At 40.4% G+C, this 18,920-nt stretch overlaps 2 protein-coding genes across 2 annotated transcripts in view; one reads left to right on the plus strand and one right to left on the minus strand.

The window, feature by feature from the left end:
* Window positions 1-3,262: 3,262 nt before the first annotated feature.
* her3 (hairy-related 3) lies at window positions 3,263-4,382 on the plus strand. Its single transcript, XM_008288999.1, has 4 exons — window positions 3,263-3,310; window positions 3,418-3,513; window positions 3,646-3,727; window positions 3,904-4,382. The coding sequence occupies exons 1-4, from the start codon at window positions 3,263-3,265 to the stop codon at window positions 4,380-4,382; spliced, it is 705 nt and encodes a 234-aa protein (XP_008287221.1).
* Window positions 4,383-7,187: 2,805 nt separating this feature from the next.
* gpr153 (G protein-coupled receptor 153) overlaps window positions 7,188-18,920 on the minus strand; it is a 35,866-nt gene continuing 24,133 nt past the window's right edge. The window contains exons 4-6 of the mRNA XM_008288980.1: window positions 15,443-15,632; window positions 12,729-12,913; window positions 7,188-10,274 (exon numbers count right to left, since the gene is read on the minus strand). Coding sequence (XP_008287202.1) covers window positions 9,426-10,274; window positions 12,729-12,913; window positions 15,443-15,632 — 1,224 coding nt within the window. The 3' untranslated portion in view covers window positions 7,188-9,425. The remainder of the gene's footprint in view (window positions 10,275-12,728; window positions 12,914-15,442; window positions 15,633-18,920) is intronic.

Consider the following 18,920-nt stretch of genomic DNA (forward strand, 5'->3'; position numbering starts at 1 on the left):
GCTCTTGTACCTGCTCCGTTTTTTAAAAAAAAATGTGACCTTGTTGCGCACAATGAGCGTTTTGGTCACACCAGTGCTGCCTCGGGTCCGTGTGAATGGAAGGCGGTTCATCGATTTGCTCCGCTCACGCTGAGCCAAATTATGGGCCACTGTTTGCATACATTTGAAGAGCGTTCTGCAAAGGCATGCAGACATGTTCGAGCCTGACAATGCATCCAAAATATATAGGGGAAAAAAACGTAATTCTGCAAATAAAATAACATGCATCCAGAGCTCCATTTATTATAACATTAGATACTTAAATGCATAAATCAAGTCCTCAGAATGCATATGTGTTGTTTCTATGATATAGTTCTACATGTTGCTAAAACATACTGTTGGTTATTTCTAAGGAAAATGTCACCCTTTCCCTCTGAAATCCCTTAAATTGAAGATAACCTCGACGTTTTTGCCCCTGCTGGGCATAAGACCAACCATTGGCTTGCAAATGCGCCACTTTCCCTCCTAGAAGAAAATAGTTTATTGCAGTAATTACATAATTGCTTCACTAATTGTTGTTAACAAGTTTCCCAATAGTCCAATTATTACAGCAGCATTGTCAGGTCCCCTCCGGCAGGAATCCATGACAAAGGTCCGATAGGGTTAATGAATGACCCGAGGCTGAAAAGTGAAAGTGGAGCAAAAGGCCCGATCCCTTTTATAAACATACACTTAACTTGTCATTTAATGGCACTTGCATTATTATTTCCATTCGGGACACAAGTTCCTCGCTGCGCTATTCTCATGGATAGGCTAGATGATGGAACAACGACTTACAGGAGAAGTTAGGGGGACAGTTTTAAAGCCTGGCTGTAGACCTGGATGTTAATATGTTTTCAAATCTCCCTCCTTGGTTCTTTTGATGCCAAAGAGAAGAGCCAACACTAATTGAAATTATACCGAGTAATCAGCGGTGAAATCTCTCCCATGTTGCACAGAATAACGAGACAGGCGACTGTTGTGATGCCACGACTCCACGCTGAAATCAACCCTCCACGGTCTTGTGTTAAAACCAAGCGTGAAAAACGCAGATAATGTGGCGCCCAGACGGGACAAAGGACACCAAGAAAGCCCACTTACACCAGAGCATCCCGGCCAAATTTCATACCGATTAAATGCTTCAGAGTATAGCAGCACAACTGTGGCCCTCAATTTTTCGGTTTTTACGCAATTAGTGTCTTCTGACACAAGCCTGACAACTCCAGGCTTCGGTCTCTTTGAATGATCGTGGTTGTGATTTAGTTCGTCGAGGCCAATCAATTTACTCTCAACAATAGAGAGTTATCCTGCTGCTTTTAAATCTGCAAGTTTAAAGCTTGTTAAATGAAAGTCGAAGCAGCAGATTGTGCCGGACTTTATCTTGTCACACCAGAATGAGGAGGAGAGCAGCTCTGTTGGTTCACTTTAGAAGTCACATGTCCACTGTGGTCACACAGCAGACGAAAAGAAAAGATCAAATGTGAAATTAAGAAATTGGCCTCTTTTCATACGCGCACTCCTCAGACTGAACTCGAGCCTCCTTTACGCAACACATGCATTCAACTGAATCAGAGCAAGAGGACATGAGCAGATTTCACTGCAATGTGTGTCTTTCAAGACCAGTGGCGAAATGTAACTAAGTACATTTAGTTCAGTAGAATGTCACTTTACACTTGGACTCCACTACATTTGACTTCACTACATTTATCTGACAGCTTCATAAAGTTTGTTTTTTTCCAAACACACAAGTTTTAAGCTTATACACGTGCAGCTAAAATGGTCGATGATTAATCAATGAGTTGACTGACAGAAAATGTGAGTTTTTTAAAAAGTCATTTTTAATGTTGAATTGTAGAAACTGTAATGTTAAACTTTAATAAAGGCTCTAAATGCTTCCATCACCACTATCAACAATGTAAAGGTTTAATTCTTTAGCTCTTGGAATGCTGAAGCAACCCCTAAAGGCACCTATAGAGTCACCTGGACCCACTAAACACCTTCACCTTATGACACCTAGAAACATCTAGACATTTAATTCACCCCTATTTTTTTTTTTTTTGGTATTTTCAGGTTGTTTGTCTTTCCGCACAAGATGCGCAGTGGGCTGCAGTGAACCTATAGTCAACACATTGTTTCAGCTGGTATGACTTTCCCAAGCCTCAGCCCCTTTCAGGAAGTAGTGTGGAAAATCGGGAGGCGAGGGACCAAGGACAAGGGGCGGCCCGCGATTCTCCTCGGTGCCTCACTGAGCCTGGTATGAAGACAAAACCTGGTGACGCACAATAGCTTAAGAATCCTAAAAGTGTAAAAGTGTAATAAAGGTAGATCTTTTCAGAATCTCTTATGCTTTTTCTTTCTTGCGTGTTTAACGTGCATTAAAACTGTAGCGGCACAGTTTGCCCAATAAAAGTACGTTGACTTGTGTAATCTGATTTTGCAGGTGCACAAGTTTTACCATCAGTGGCCACCAGAAAATCGAAATGTTGTGGGGACACGAAGGGAATTACCACGGTGCTGCCTTCGACCTGGTGGCGTGAAACTCACATATAAAAGGCTGAATACAGGATTCAATAGTGGCCACAGCGCACACCAAGCAGAACCATTATGATTATGTTTATTATTTTTACGCTTCTCTGTAGTTTTGTGCCCCACACGTTGATTGTTGGGTTCATGAACTTAATGCTTACCTTGTGCAGCAGCCTGCATGCTGTACCCAGCTGGACGTGTTGTGTATGTTCTATGTTCAAAACCCATCATATGGATCTTATAACATTGATGCCAAAGGAGACAGTTTTGTCACTACACTGTTCATAGACACATACACTGACCTACGTGTGTGGGCTCCATCAAGCATTTGTGTATTCCTATGCATTTGTTGAGTAGTTGCTCTTAACAGACAAAAAATAACTGAAAATACGAAAATAATAATAATAAGTTTCAGGTAACGTGAGTTAAAAACATAACTTTGCAAACTGAAACGTCAAAATAGTCAACTTTTTAAATACTCAAGCAGCATAAAACTATTCGTTTTTCAGTGATAAGTGCGACATTTTGGTTGGTTTTGGCTGTCAAGTGACGGCAGTGTTGTTCATTTGAGCGCAAGAAACAGGCGGGACTGTTTTCATTGAGATGTTAAGTGGGTGTCTCTATATAAATCCACTCAGGATCAACTCCTTCGTTTGTGACCAAGAGAAGGAAAGAGATTAACTTTAAGGAAATCTGATTTTAAAAAAGGACTAACAGAATGGTGGCGACGACAGAGGAAAAATCCAAACCCACTGCTGGAAACAAGGTTTGTAGAACAAAGAAGAATTGGATTTAAGCGGAGAACATCACTAGGTACCACAAAACTGATAAAGGGTGTAGACTGAGATTTTAACTTTGCGCGCCTTTTTACAGGTATCCAAACCACTAATGGAAAAGAAGCGCAGAGCTCGCATCAACCAGTGTTTGGACCAGTTAAAATCGCTCCTGGAGAACTACTACAGTAGCAGTGTAAGTTTGCAGACAATATTTATCTAATTTTAATTTTATTACATTGTTTTAAGTGTTTGCAATTGGTGCAAGTCGGCCTTCATTCATTATTAGGAGAAATACCTATCTAAGTAATGCAATCTATTTTTACAGATTCGAAAACGCAAACTGGAAAAGGCAGACATCTTGGAACTCACTGTGAAACATCTTAGGAATCTCCAAAAGATCCAGAGCTGTAAGTTTTAGTTAATCTCTTTCTAGCAGCCAGTAAATAATTAAATGTTTGAGACATTAATTTTTTTGTTCCTTCAAGCGCAGTTTTACGCACAGCTTTACGCACAGCTTTACGCACAGCTTTACGCACGGATTCTGTATGTTTCTCACCTTGAATTTTCTTTCGATTGCTTTCAGTCACTGCCGCTGCTTCAGAGCTCTCTGATTACCACTCTGGCTTCCGCACTTGCCTGGCAAACGTGAACCAATACCTGCTGATGGCTGATACCTTGAACGGGAGCGACCGCTGGATGTTAACGCAGCTTTCCAACAAACTGTGCCGCTCTCGGAGAGGAGGAGACGTCTCCAGCACCTTGGACAGCGGCCTGGAACAAGCTGAGTCACAGGATGAGGCGCGGAAACTTCTCCCATCTGCAGCTGGACCTGAGGAAGAAAAAACGGTCAAATCTAAAGCTCTGAAACGACACAGTGCAAACTCGCCTCCTTTTCTACCGAGTGAAGACGCACGACAGTCATCTGGAGCCAAACACGCTGTTCTTTTGGCGGCGCCTCCACACAACAATAGCGACAAAAGTTCCAGTCACAAAAAGTTTCACTCTGTCAGCCACAGAAATGAAGCTGCAAACACTCAGCACAGTGTGTGGCGGCCTTGGTAGAGCTGATGGAAAAACTGTAAATGTCCTGAGTTATAGCTTGATTGAATGTTTATAATTGCACTATAGATTTTTACAATATGTTATTACTTATAGATTTTACTGTACATGCATTATTTTCTTAATAAAAGTTGTGAAAAAAAAGATTTGGGTGTCTTGTTTTTTCCCCCTCAAAATGCAATTAGATCTTAACTTCGGTTGTAAGGGACGTTTGGTAGAACATATATGTAGAATTATAGCAAATGAGTCCATTTTACGAGGACATGTATGGTGAAAAACAAAGAGATGGGCAGTGAACACATGACTGATTGTGGACAGGTGGCTTAAGGGCCTTTGTAGCATCAGATGAGTGCTAAAATATTCAAAAATTCACATTAAACAAGACGTTTTGTGTTTTCAACTTTTGCAATACATCAAATTTATGCTCAATTAAGAAGTAATAATTGACATGTAGAGGAAAAACAGATCAAGTAGAGCGCAGGGTTTGACTCTGATTTTTTTTTTATTCCATTCTTGTCTGGTTTCACGCATAAGTACCGAAACAGTGGCGGGCAAATCAGATGCTTGTCGGACAGCACGACAATTTTCTGCCATAGAGTACTAATTACACGCCGTGTTCTCTTGTTGGGGTCTTGTGGACTTGGAGTCAGGGGGGGGGAAAAATCACGAAACGAGATCCAGACACAGGCGATACAATTTACTATAATCCTCGTTAATTTCAATTAAATAAAAATCACAACTCCTGTTTGTGTGCATGTCAAGTAAGCAAGTGGGTTAAATGTTTAAAGATACTGTTTGTTTTTAAATCTCAACAAACTTAAGTTAACTTTTAAAACTAAGTGACACATGGAGAATGACGACTTTTTGGATAAACCATGTCTGACTTTATATTTGTACAGCAGTGGCAGATGCAGTTATAATAAGCCAAAATAGAATCCTTTGCACATGGATGCTCTCATGCACATATATATACCAGTATAGCAGCATACATGCATGCATACACATAGGATGCAAATTTGAGCATATGTGATGCGAACTTCTTATTCTCACTAGTAGCAGCAGCAGTATTCCAGCATACCAAACTAGGATAGTTTTAAGTGTTTTTTTATACCCACAGCTGTATAATTAAACCTTGTTGCGACACACTGGCTGCACCTGTGCAGTGCGGAATTACTGGCCTGTTGCACAAAACACCAAATCTGTTCACCAGCCTCCTTTAACGCGCCCAATAGTTTTCTTTCGCTGCTTTGGCACGGATGTCATAAAGTGTCTCTCCATTCTTGGGGAGCAGCGCTGGAGAGGATGGCACCTAACAGCGAGGAGAATTGCTGAAACGCCCACAGCTCTTTCACATGTTGAAAAGACACTGCTGTCTCATAGAGGAGGGCTGCGGACAAAAAGTTGCTGCTTGGTTCGACTTTTTTTTTTTTCGCCCCAAAAGGTGAGAAATAAACTCATCTATAACTCTAGAAGCTTTTTTTTGTTTGTTCGTTTGCTCAGCTCACAGCCCCAGCCTGTAACTCTTCTTAACCCTCTCTCCTCTCAAAGTCAAAGCTACTCTTTTGATGTGACCAACAGAGGCTCAGGACACAAGAAGAGTTTGTTTAATACAAGAAAGGGAAAGGCCACGTGACTTCCATACTGAATGCCCTTAAACTTTTTCTAAGAATTTCTATGAACTCTTCTCGACATTGTTTCAGTAGCCTTGCTCGGTGCACTATAATAGCGACGCACATTAGAGCTGAGAACCGAAGGGAGGCAGAGAATAGTTTATTAGCATTAGACTGGGTTCAGTGAGGCGCTCTTAAGACACCAGACGTGGATGAAGTGCGCTGCAGACGCGTCAGTTCCCTGCTCAGTTTGCTGGTATGTCCTTTGCTCGGCCAGGTCCACACGGTGCTGTCACTTCTTGATTTGTGCAATTAAAACATACAGTACGTGACTCACCCAGACACCCACAATTAAGTGTGAACCGCACACAATAGAGATGGCATTTGGTTCCAGGCTGCTCCCAGCCGGACCTACAGCGCACCGTGGAATTACCTTTAGGCTCGCAGAAAGAGCCGTGTCCATGCTCATTGTTGCGCAGCGTCGACCTCTCCTCCAAAGCGTTTGCTCTGGTCTGTACTGCACAATCAGCTGATTAGAGACACCTGCAAAGACAACACTGCCCTTAGTTTAAATGAGGGCACCCACTGTCCATCAAAAGCTGAGGAAGAGGGAGGTTGCAAAGTGGTGACAAAGGCATTTTTACGCAACACTAAAAAAAAAAGTTTCTAGTAACTGACGTTTAAAAAAGCAATCACACAAAAAAATGTAGCTCCATTAAATATTTCAATCAAGTTTTATGTTATTGACCCTTTTTTAGGAAAAAAAAAAGGTGCGCATGATGCAAACAGAAGAAGAGAGGAGTTGAAAAGTGGTGAGAAAATGTACTTTTACGCAAAATGTAAATATGTTTCCATGAACGTATGTTTTCAAGGCAAACACAAAAAACATTGGTTCCTTTAAAAAAAAACGGTTCCAATCAAGATTTAGAGGATATTGGTCCACCTCTAGGATAAAATGACATTGTCAAAATAATGCAGACTGATCAGGCATACCCCACATCACTGTGCAAAGCAACCAACCTTGATTTTCATCTGGGACCTGCTGGGCTTCAGTTTTATGCTGCCTTGAAGACAAATATAAACATATTAGTGCCTCCAACATCTGGAAAAACAACATGAGCATAAAGCAAACAGAAGAATTCTTCACAACAAGCATGGAACAGCAACAAAGTGCATCGGATTCTACAAACACACTCTGAAGCATCATCTTGTGAATTTAATCAGTCATATCTTTTTTTGTTTGTTTTTTAACAAAGTCATCATTTGAACAGGAAAATCATAACATTTAACATCATTCATATTTGATTCATAAATCTTTGAATATGTTACAAAATTATATTTTTAATATTGTAAACACAACAAAATCCCAAACAATCTATGACACATAGCAAAAGTCTGACAGGGGGGAACGTGGTGTTACGCTTCCAAACTGATCTCTGCCAACTTGTCCACCTGAATAGGCTGCAAATAGTGAGAGTTCCACTGATACATGAGAGTTAAATGAAACATTTAAATGACGGCAGATGATTGAAAAACATATAAGCAAAACACGTGCAACTTTATTACTTGGATGGCAATAATAAAAGAAAATGTTTCACAATTAATAAGGCTGTCAAAGGGGGTATTTTCACTTCCGACTGTTCTCTAATTTCCTCCAACACTTGCACCTAATTTGTGCAAATACATTCACATTAGCAGCTACTGTCTGCTACCTGCTAAGTTTTTTTGTCAGTGGAAGAGTTTTCACTCCTCTCTGTCAGGAAATTATCACTCTGGTTAAAAAAAAAAAAGAGAGAGATGTCCTTCATTCATGTAACTGTGGGCTTTGTAAAGTCAGCTGCTCTCTAAACCTCAGTCCAGAGTCTGTTTTAAATAAGGGTGTAAAGTGAGAATGTGTTGTGGGGCATTTAATCATCTGGGTTAGTTAAAGCAATTTTTGTCCTAGGATTCTTTTCCACAATGTTACATCGCCATGATCTATCTTAGAAATAAAGCTGAACTGTCCTGCAGCCTCCCACTGGGGATGTTTGCATTTCATTTACACTATTTCATGGGGCTTAAATTAATCAGACGTTTGTAAAAATAAAAAAAGTAACATCATATCAATTTAACCCCCCAAGACACTGAACCTCAATTTGCTCCTGCTGCTTGTGTAGCTGGTGTACAACCAATCGGGCCATTATCAAATCTATAGTGCTTGTCTTTTGCTGAAGCTGCCAATTTATAATACGTTAAGAATTTGCAGCCTATTCGATTCCTATTGTTCCTCATTTGTGCCAACACAGTAATTCTACATCACAGCCTGACGCTAAAGTTTTGAACCAACCTTTATGGGTTCCCTCTTACTTTAAAAAAAAAAACAACCCATAAATGATGCTTTCTAGCTAAAACAAATAAGACATGAGGTCAGATTGAGATGCTCAGTCGATAAGGATAAAGCACCATTTGCATATTAGTCTGATGGTCTGGATGTATATTGATTGTGGCGAGCAACTGTTGAGCTGAAATGAAAACAAACGTTGGAATAAGACTTAGGAGGACGTGTTCGAAGCAAAGGTCTCATGAAACAGAAAACACCAAAACCGTAAATCCAATACCCTTCATATATACATGACATGTCGATCTTCTTTTTTTTTTTAAAAATGACTTCACATTTTCATCAAGGATTTAGGGGTCGTCACGTTATATCTCAAAATCTCAACACAGTAACTGTAAAACTATCAGGCGTTTAAGAGTTTGGGATCATCACTCTCAATTTACTCCAACATAGGGTGCTCAAAAAAAACAAAAAAACAAAGCTTCTGGTGTGCGGTGAATAATAATAATGTCAATAGAAAAATTGTACATCATGATCAAAACAAGATAAATATGTAAAATGTGTCAGATCCTCGAGTCGAGCTCAAGGTACATGGGCAGGAAAGTTTGTGTCCATACAACAAAACGCACAGTCGTTACAGGCCAAATAAAGAACAGTTCAAGTTTTTAAAGTGAAAAAAAGAAAGAGAAACACCACCACCCTGACAACTGCCTCTTTGAGCATTTTATAAGAAACAATATCAAACAACAAAAACAGAGTTTAGGAATGTACCATTTAAAAACAGTTTCTTTGTGTCAGTGCTGGAGGGGAATAAAAGTGTCCTCAGTGGATATTTTGTGATATGAAAGCTGAGTAACAGAGCCGCCCAAGCTTTTCATCAGCCTACACACCAAATCAACATAAGGCTCATTCAGAAATGATGTCCAAAGCTCCTAAGGCCATTTAGCATGACGGATGTTTATTGGTGGTAGATAGTAAAACCCAATAGTGGCACAGGTTTAAAAAAAGAAAAGAAAGAAAGAAAAGGCCGATATATTCCAGCATGTCACTTTTCTGTAACCACTGATATTCCAGCGTTTTTTTAATGAGAAGTTACTAATGTTGATGTTAAAGGAACCTTCAGGTGGCGGATCCTACAGAATCAGAGTGAAAGGTGATGTATCCCGAGGACGAAGCCGAGGGCGTGCTTACAAAACTGTTTGTGCTTCCTTTACTCTCAGCCTTGCTCAGGTGCTTCTGGTGTCCCCAGCTCGGTGCAGCTCCAGCCCCGGCCCCACCGCCTGTCCTGGGCCTGCAGCCGGAGTGGCCCGAAGTCTGCTGGCTGCGCCCAGGTGAGCCCGCCTCCCCCTGCTGCTTCCCATCTCGCGGACGCTCCCGGCAGCCTTTCCCGGAGCCACAAGCCCCGGGGCTCTTCTTCCCGCCAGGTCTGTCTGGTTTGGGGGAACCCTCGGGCGAGTTGCCCCGACTGCTGCTGCTCCTTTTGTGTTCCGAGAGCCGCCTGAGCGCTTGAGGCTCACGCTCGAAGTCTGTGAGCGGGAAGTGAGGGAGGAGGACCGTGTGCTGTTCGTACACGTTGGGGATAAGTGAGATGGTGGACGTGCGCCGCGGGCTCTTCCTGGGGCTCGGCAGCGGCGTCTCGTCTATAAAGTTGATCACCTCGTCGCGGCTGAAGCAGCGCAGCTCGTCCTCGTAGCGCTCCCCGCCGCAAACCACGCGCGGCAGATGCTTGAGGGAGTGCATGCTGTCCTCAGAGCGTCGCCGCTTGCGGTGAGGGTGATGGTGATGGTGGCTCTCCTCGTGGTAGGAGACCAGGCTGCTCCTGCGCCTCTCGTGGCGCGGCAAGGTGGAGCTGTAATGGGCACTCACTATCATGTCCTCGGTGGAGCCCCATCGGTGCAGGTATGAGGGGATCCGGTCGCTGGTCCACATGTCGGTTTCGTCGTGGGAGTATCTTCTTGTAGGGGGCACCTGGACGCAAGACACAGACCAGAGCCCTCAGTTATATTCACAAGTCTGCCATGAAGTCATACAAAATTCTAGAGCAACACAGCATCACTGAGCACATTAAGTAAGCTGCATGTTGTGTATCACTATTAGAGTTTTAGATTGACCTACAGTAGCCGCTATCAAGAGTAGTACGTGTAGGATTCTTGAGTGTTTACGTGGCAGCAGTTCTGATTAACTGATTTGTAGAAACATGAGACGGCTTCATCTGGAAACAAGGCTGTAACTCCCATTTCAATGCATAACTGTATACTATAAGGCCTCATGTCACTGTCCACACAAAGGTTTGAAGCAGTCAAAACAAAGGAAAGCTTCAAGCTGGAGTGCTGTTGCTCCAGTACAACGCATCCATCCACACAGCAGAGGTGGCAGAAGCATCCAAATGTGGCCCCATGCGCCTGTTTTTTTTTTTTTACCACCCTGGCACAACCAGACTTCTAGTTTTTAAAAACTGTGAAATAAGGTTTTACAGTACACAGTTATGCTCCAGAATGGAAGCTAGGCCCCTTGTTTCCCAGTGAAGCTGAGAACTTTTTGAAATATCTGTGCCCTGATTCAACTGTTTTGTTTGCTTAAAATCCTACATGTAGCACATAGAAGTTTTCTTGTCCACGATTTTATTGGAATTTTAACTTCCATCAGGACATGTGTAAACTTTTTTAAACTCTTTAACAATCATCAACAAGCGTATTCGCCTCCTTTATCTAAAGAGCAAAACTGTAAAGGTAGGTAGTTCCCTACAAGTTATACTCACATTCCATTCTGTTCTGACAACTATGCAAGAGAGAGAGGGTTTGGTAAGGTGACGTCAAGAGCCTCAAGATTGATATCAGCCTGCCCCCCTGTGGTGGCTTTTAGTAAATGCAGGAGAAATCAAACAGCAGACGATACAGTAGCACTGAGTGTGTTAGGTGGGAGGGCTGAACAGCAGAGGGCAACACAAGCATTAGAATGACTTAAGATGCAGGACAGACTTGGAAGGATGGACAGAGAGTGAGAGAGCCAACAGGCCAATAAAGCCAAAGTGACTTTATTCTGTAATCAAAACCACTTGAGAGGTGCCACAGCAGTTCTCAAATGTATGCGTTACTTGATTATGATTTGGAGGGTTTTGTTGATTCATGATCTACTTGGGCCTTTGAGGAGCAACAGAAATAATGTGACTGTACCACAGTTCAGTCAGTCGTCCTGTAACTGAAATCAAAAATGCACTTTATTCATTTCACAAACACACACATACAGCTAGGAATAACACAGCTAGATATATATTACTCTATAAGAAAACAAATCTACCAAAATATGAAAAGGACTATTAAAGGACAAAAACAATGGATGGAGGAATGATTTGATGTAATGAAGTGACAGCTACTGTAAACATCTCTGTTTCAAGACTTCTTATAAAACCAAATTGGATTAAAATTTACATGCTCCACAGGAGCATTGGTCTTTGACATGTCCATTATAATCCAGGACATCTGGGGTGCTGTACCAATTTAAATGTTTGTTTTTTCCCAATAATGGCAAATGTAGCAGCTGGGGCTTCAGGTTATATGGAGAAAACCGAAGCCCCCCATCAGATTGTTTAATACAAAGATGACACAGTATTACGATGCTTTGTTAAAGTTAATATTATGTGGGTTGCATTAGCTGATTCTAAAGGTACATATCCTCACCACAGTCTTCCAGGCCAAGTCTAGTAGTCCATAATCATCTCTACATTAAATCAGTTATTCTTATCAGTATCCATCAATATCTCACGCTGGGACAGAATTTGTATTAAATCCTGATTAGAATCCAAACCGAACAGAAGGTTTTGTTGAATTGTCCTAGAAGGCTGCATGTTAGTGCAAGCTTTGCTGTTAATGCAGGCTGAAAATGAGCATTTCAATGTTCTGCATCTGACTGGGATGGATGCTGGATCCAATGGACACAATGCTTTTGGGTAGAACATGAGTAGATGTTTAAAGTGTTTTCCTGAAGCCTTGAGGGATTCCTGAAATGCAGAAGGTAAGTCAGTTACTAAACTCTTACCCTCTTACAAAATAAAAATGTAGTGAACTGCTTGCAGGTCCATGGCTAGGACACACTACTTGATAAATGAAGCACGTCTAATGTATTGATGGGACTGCTGATGGTCATATTTACCAAACATTAGTCAGCTAGTGTTTTTTTGATTCATGTAAAAAAAAAAAAAAAAGAAAAAAAAAGAAAGAAAGAAAAGAAAACAAGAAAAAAAAGAGAAAAATCTGTGGCATTTCTGGGAGAGATAGAATCATAAAATGTCTAATGATTTCAGAAAGTTCAATCAAGATGTTGTAAAGGCTCACAAGGCCATTGCACCATGCACATTAAGCAATGAAGTAAAAATAGTTCAACTGATCAAGTAAAAGAAATGAAGAAAATCAATAAAAAATATACCTGCAAATACTGCATTCTATCTTCCTGTTGTTCCCTCAATGGATACCCTTGCAGAACCCCCCTTTCTAAGGTTGAGAACTCATACTTGGCATTACGGTCTATCGTCACGATTTCAGGCGCCGAGCTATAGTCATATGGTCTGTCATATATTAAGTCGGCATGAATTCCTCCATCTTGGCTGTTTTCTGCAAAGTGCAGAAAAGCACGAGCGTCAGGATTAGAGAACAACGGACTCAATACACAAGACAGACAGACAGACAGACGAATAGATAAGAGAGACAAGTTCAATTTGTTCTCTGATTCGTTGACTTTTCCTACTGGTAATATCAGGTTTTAGATTTTAAGAAAAGAGAAAAAGAAATGAAAAAAGAAAGAAAGAAAGAAAAAAAAACGCAGCAAATTACAAGAATTTCATATAAATGTTTAGTAAGGGGGTGAAAAAGCCCCATGTTGGATCAGAATTTAGAAACAATGCCAAATAGTTGCATTTAAAATCGTTACAGGGCAACAACAATATCATACACACAATGTCAAGTGTTTTTAGTGTAAAAAAATACCCATCTACCAAGTATATTTTCCCAATTATGGCATTTATGTTCATTACAGATCAATTGGAGAAGGGTGCAAAATGCTGATCTTGAGGAAAATGTTGGCCAAAAGGATGAAAGATGGAAGTAGCTATTCGCACAGGCAGCTTGGCATGCAAGTCAGTAGCTTAGGAAAAACAGGAAACAATCCTCATACATACAACTGTGATGACTTATACATGGCAAGCCCTCTGGAAAAAAAGCAGAGAACTGGCAGTGTTAATTATCACACAGAATAACGGACTGCCTTGTGTTGTTTTATTGGTTTCCTGCTGGACAATGAGCAGTTATGAGGGGAGGGTGTCAAAAGAGAGACAGGATCAAAAGGTTCGGAGGGTTAGAAACAGGAGAGAAGGGGTTCAGATCGGGTTGAGTTTAAACAGTGCCAATAGTTTAGAGAAAAAGACAGATGGTTCATGCTGTCATCGAACCTACCTATGATTATCATGTGACCTAATTTTGGGACCAGATTTTGCTGAAGTGTCTGTGATTCTTTGGTGAAATGTTTCATTTTCAGCCCTTGAAACACACATATATGTCTCTAATCAAAAATCTTCTTTCTCTTATCTATTAGTCAAGTGCCATTTAATTCATACTTCTGCCTTAACGTCACTACAGTCTGACCAGCAAATAGGAATCCACATCACACAAATAACAATAAATTAAAACAAACAAAATGAATAAAAAATAAATAAATGCATACATACAAGTCATTCATTGTATTTAGAAAAAAAAAAAAAAAAAAAAAACTCGTATCCTTTTGTGACTTGAGGGAAATATGACCATCATAATGACATGAAAGTGCTCTGGAGCTTTACTGCAATTGTTCCACTTTCGCTCTGGATTCTAACAAATAAATGGGGAACCATTTATTTTATCGTCCTCTCACGCCGGGGCATTCTACAGGAAGATTGCCCAGTTTAAATGCATTAGAGTGAAAAAGACAAAAGTGCTGCAAGGTAAATATGTCCTTTGTCCAGCAATATTTCTTTTTCTTTTTTTTTTTTATGACATCAATCTCATAGCATGGGAGAGCAAAGCATTTTCCAAAGTACACGTACAAAAACACAGAAGATATATTTTAGTAAAGCGAGGTAAATCACACAGACACTTGTCACTTTAGTTGCATCTCCTGACAACTAAGGTCACTTGATAGGTCACATGATAACATTTGACCACTGACTTACGGCCTCCAGCTACGACACAATACAACAAGTAATAAATCCACTCCCAAAAAACCTAAATTAATTATGTAGTTACACAAAAAGCCAAAATGACGTTTAATATTCTAAACTGAGAAATAGCCAAGAGCTGAAAGTTGTACATATTGCCCTAAATGATAAAATATAATATAATATAATATAATATAATATAATATAATATAATATAATATTCTGAAATGTTTACTTTTCATATCACAAGTCTTGGTTTTAAGTTCTATAGAGGTCTGATGATTATGTGAGGTTATTATCATGACTTCTGGGTTCTATCTGTCTATGATTTAATTTAAGCATGTTGTTGTGAATTGCATCATGTTTCAGCTGCTCATTCACAAATGAGATGCAAATTAATTTGAGTCTAACAGGATGCAGAGATCCCACCATACGGTTCCTGGAGGACCAGGAGTGGACATGTCTTCTAAGAATCATCCCATAAATCAGAGGTGTTTTAGCTACAAACTAGCCTCTCCTCCTTTCCTGCAGAACTGCTTCCAACTATTTTTGAAATTAACTGTTTGTCAGACTGATAAAATTAAACTCTTCAGGTTGATAAATCTCATTTTTCAAAGACAGTCCAGAGCTGAACATGCTCAAATCTTTCTTTTGAGAATCCTGTATAGTCTTTCACTATGTTTTTTTTTCTTTTTAGCAAATTATCTGCACTTTCACTTTAAGATTTGTACCAATTTGGAGCTTTGCAAACATACAACCAAGTATTTTTTAGCCATTTTAGCTGGGACCTATCCTCACACAGCATTTAACAGGAAAAAAAAAAACACTCTACTTTCTTACTAGTCCACCCAGGAATCAGGAAACAGGAATCGATATCCGTATTCCCATCATCAGGTGAAGAGGAGGGGGGGAAAAAGGAGGCAGGACGGGAGGGAGACGCCTGACAGCAGCTTACCCTCGTCCACGTCGTCGTTGGACATGATGGCGACGCACTTCTCCCACACCATGCGGATGTCGGCCCGGTAGCGGTCGCAAGCCCAGAGGAACATGGGCAGCAGGATGGACTGGGCGATGGAGCACCACAGCACGCACAGCACCATCCAGTTGTAGGAGCGGTCGAACTTCAGACTGGCAAAACTCACCACCTGTGCGGGGTCGGCAGACACAACCATCTGTTATGGCGAAGTTCTGGACTTCTAATGTTAGACAGCGTCGTTAAAATCCATAAACTCTAAAAGACAGAAATCAAATGTTTCTGGCAGCATTGCTTTCTGTTTTCTTTAAAAGTTACCAGTAATAAATCTTGTCAACACAGCAGCAAGGACATTGGACTCCTTTTACACCATCACCTAAAGCTATAATTTACCAGCTAAAATAAAGAGAATTGAATGAAAGCAGACAAATCACTCAGGTCATCGAATAGGTGTCACCTTACCCCTGGTCTCCCCATAAACAAGTTTACACCTACCATCTCCAACAGCCACCGCAGCAGTCAAGAGAGTTCTGTACAATATATTTATATTACAGCCTAAACCCGCCACTGTATCTCAGGTATCAAATGACTTGTGGAAGTCCCAAGTATATGAAACAGGAGCTGATATAATTTAGATTCTGCAAATCTTCTACAGACAGAATGCTGTAAAAGTGATTTAAGTTTGGATCCAGATGATAAAAATCTGCATCTGATATTCCAGCTAAAGTGCTCCCAGCAAGCGCTTCACACAAATTAGCTAAGTGCCTCCTGTGCATTATCTCTCACATCCAGCCCTATATACTAACAACTGCTATTACAGACCGGAAAGAGCTTTGGCATTAAGCAACTTTACAAGCAGCCTGTGCTGTTGCCACACACACACAGGACAGATATAATGTGCATCATATGCCTCTGACAGCACTTTAATTGGGGACTAGTCCTCATTTGTAATAATGTTGGGTCACTAGAATGAGCACTCCAACTGATTGTTTATGAGTTCGTCTGCTTATTTTAAAGAAATATATATTCATTTAGTGTATAAAGTGTCAAGAAAAAAACAGCACTATGTTTTATTTTTTATTTATATTGACATAAAGCAAAGAAAAGCAGCAAACTGTAACATTTTAAAAGTTGGAATTAACTGATTATCAAAACAATTGGGAGAGTTCTTTTAAATGAGTTGAGTCACTCGATGTTCAGTCAGTGGTATTTGTCGATCTGTCAGCAAGATAACACAAAAGCCATCAAGATAAATGTCATGAAACTTGGTGGAGAGGTGGAACGTGGGCACAGGATGAACCCATTAAGTTCTGGTGAGCAGTTTTGTTAAAAAAAAAAAAAAAAAAGCAAGATATAGCCCTTCGGTATTTGTTCTGCCAATCAAAGTAAGCTATGTCCAAAGTCTGACTGTCTAATATGAGATGCAACGTGTGCTCACATCATGACTGAGCTCCAGCATCAACTCTGCAACACAAGCGTCTGGTGAATCCTCTGCAGCATGGCAGAATAGGAAAAGGTGACCTTGTTTTGGGCACAACCTCTTTTTCCAACAAGCATTAGAGCTAATATTGGTGGCCTACCTCAGTGGCTGCAGCAGAGCACATTATGTGATCATTAAAGTTGACAGGTTCGGTGTCTAATCCTCATTTCTAATGCATTGGGCCGAGACACTGATCAGATTGATTAACTCAGACTCATTATCTCCAGTGTAACCTCCTCTGGTCGTACCTTGAACTCGAGTACAACGAAGCAGCAACTTTATTTAACAGACTTGATGAAACTGTGAACCTGACTTTGACCTTGTTCACCTGCGACACTGACCCAATCTAAAAACTGCATGGCTGGCCAAAGACAGAGGAGAACAACAGAAGACATGGAGGTTAAACACAGGTTTTCTTTCTGCGCTTTACCTCATAATCACAGGCTGCAACACACTATAATTAGATAGGTGACCATACTGCTAGGCCTGCAGTATTTTCCACTGTCAGGTGCTTATTTTAGTCCTCTGGAAAGATGGAGTCCCTACTAGTGTGAGAGAGAATGATGTTATTGTGAACAGATTGCGGATTTTAGGTTTCAAGAGGAACTTATACTTAAAAAAAACATCCCAGAAGTGTTCATACTTTCAAATAAGAATGTCAGGAGCATAAAGATAACAGAAATAGAAATATGTCTGGACAACTCATGTGTATATGTCCACACATAGAAAAGATTTTTATGTGAACATTTAGTGTTTTTTTTTTTATAGCATATCTAAACTTTTAACAGTGGGGATTCTATTCTGCTCTAATCATCTGTTTCTCAGTATTACTCTGTGCTGCACTGTACAGTTCCAAACAAACATGTACATTTGTATGTGTTACAGCTTTCCATGCATTTAAATAGCTCATTACATCAGCTCATAAAGACAGCGAACAGAGTTTTGGTCGTTTCTGCACTTGAAATATGATCTTTCATCAGTTACTACACTTCCCTCCTTGTTTTGCAAACACATAAAGAAACGAGGGGAATGGGATGCTGTAAAAATGTCTACCGCTGTCTTTTCAAATAAACTCTCTCATCAACTTTCTGTAACTAGAAGGCGGTCGTACCTTTTATCCTGAACCGAAACATCTCTGCACACAGTTTTGATTCTGTTACGCGAAAGGCTCTACAAGGGTAGTTGCCAGGAAATGTCATTTCTCATATGCATGTTTTGGCTTGCTCAGAGATTCACTAATTCATAAAAACAATTTTACCATTGTCCTCTCTGAACAACAAACAGCAAGTGTTTGTGCCTAAAGACCTGTGAGCTCATCAGTGGGGATTTTATAATGGAGTTCATTAAAAAAAACAACCCTTTTTTTTGCATTCATTTTTGGTAGAAATTATAACGCAAGCATCTCCCTAAAGTCTGTGGACGTGCTTTTTCAGGCTTTTTTTTGTGCCTTTATTGGAAAGTCAGTAGCATAGAAGCAGACAGAAAACAAAGAGAGTGGGTTGGGGGAGGTGAGAAATGCAACTCTAAAAGTGGCTTCATATGAGGATGGTGACATTGGAAAGATAAATAAGAGGTCTTATCTACACTAAAGAATAAAAACAAAAACTAAATCATCAGCTGATTAAATGAGATACCCTTGTTTAGGTTGAGCGGGAAAGAGGAGGTTTGTTATTGCTCAGCTAACGGTGGGCAGAGACTCGCATTTAGCTGCAGATTTGGATAATCCCACAGAAAAACCGGCTGCATGGCTTTAAGGCCTAATTAAAGATCATTTTAAAAGCTCAGACAGACCTGCAAGGTGCTAGCATCCTCACACAAATATTTTCTTGAGTAGAATTCACACATAAGAGTCAGAAGAAAGATAATTGTAGTTTGAGACTTCTATTATTGGAACCAAGGGAGTAGAAGCTATTTAAAATATCACACACCGCTGATTTCCTTCTCACAAGCCTTCCACAAAGCCAGAAAACATTAACAACC

Source organism: Stegastes partitus, unplaced genomic scaffold, assembly GCF_000690725.1.
Source record: "Stegastes partitus isolate 25-593 unplaced genomic scaffold, Stegastes_partitus-1.0.2 Scaffold586, whole genome shotgun sequence".
Taxonomy (NCBI): Eukaryota; Metazoa; Chordata; class Actinopteri; family Pomacentridae; genus Stegastes; species Stegastes partitus.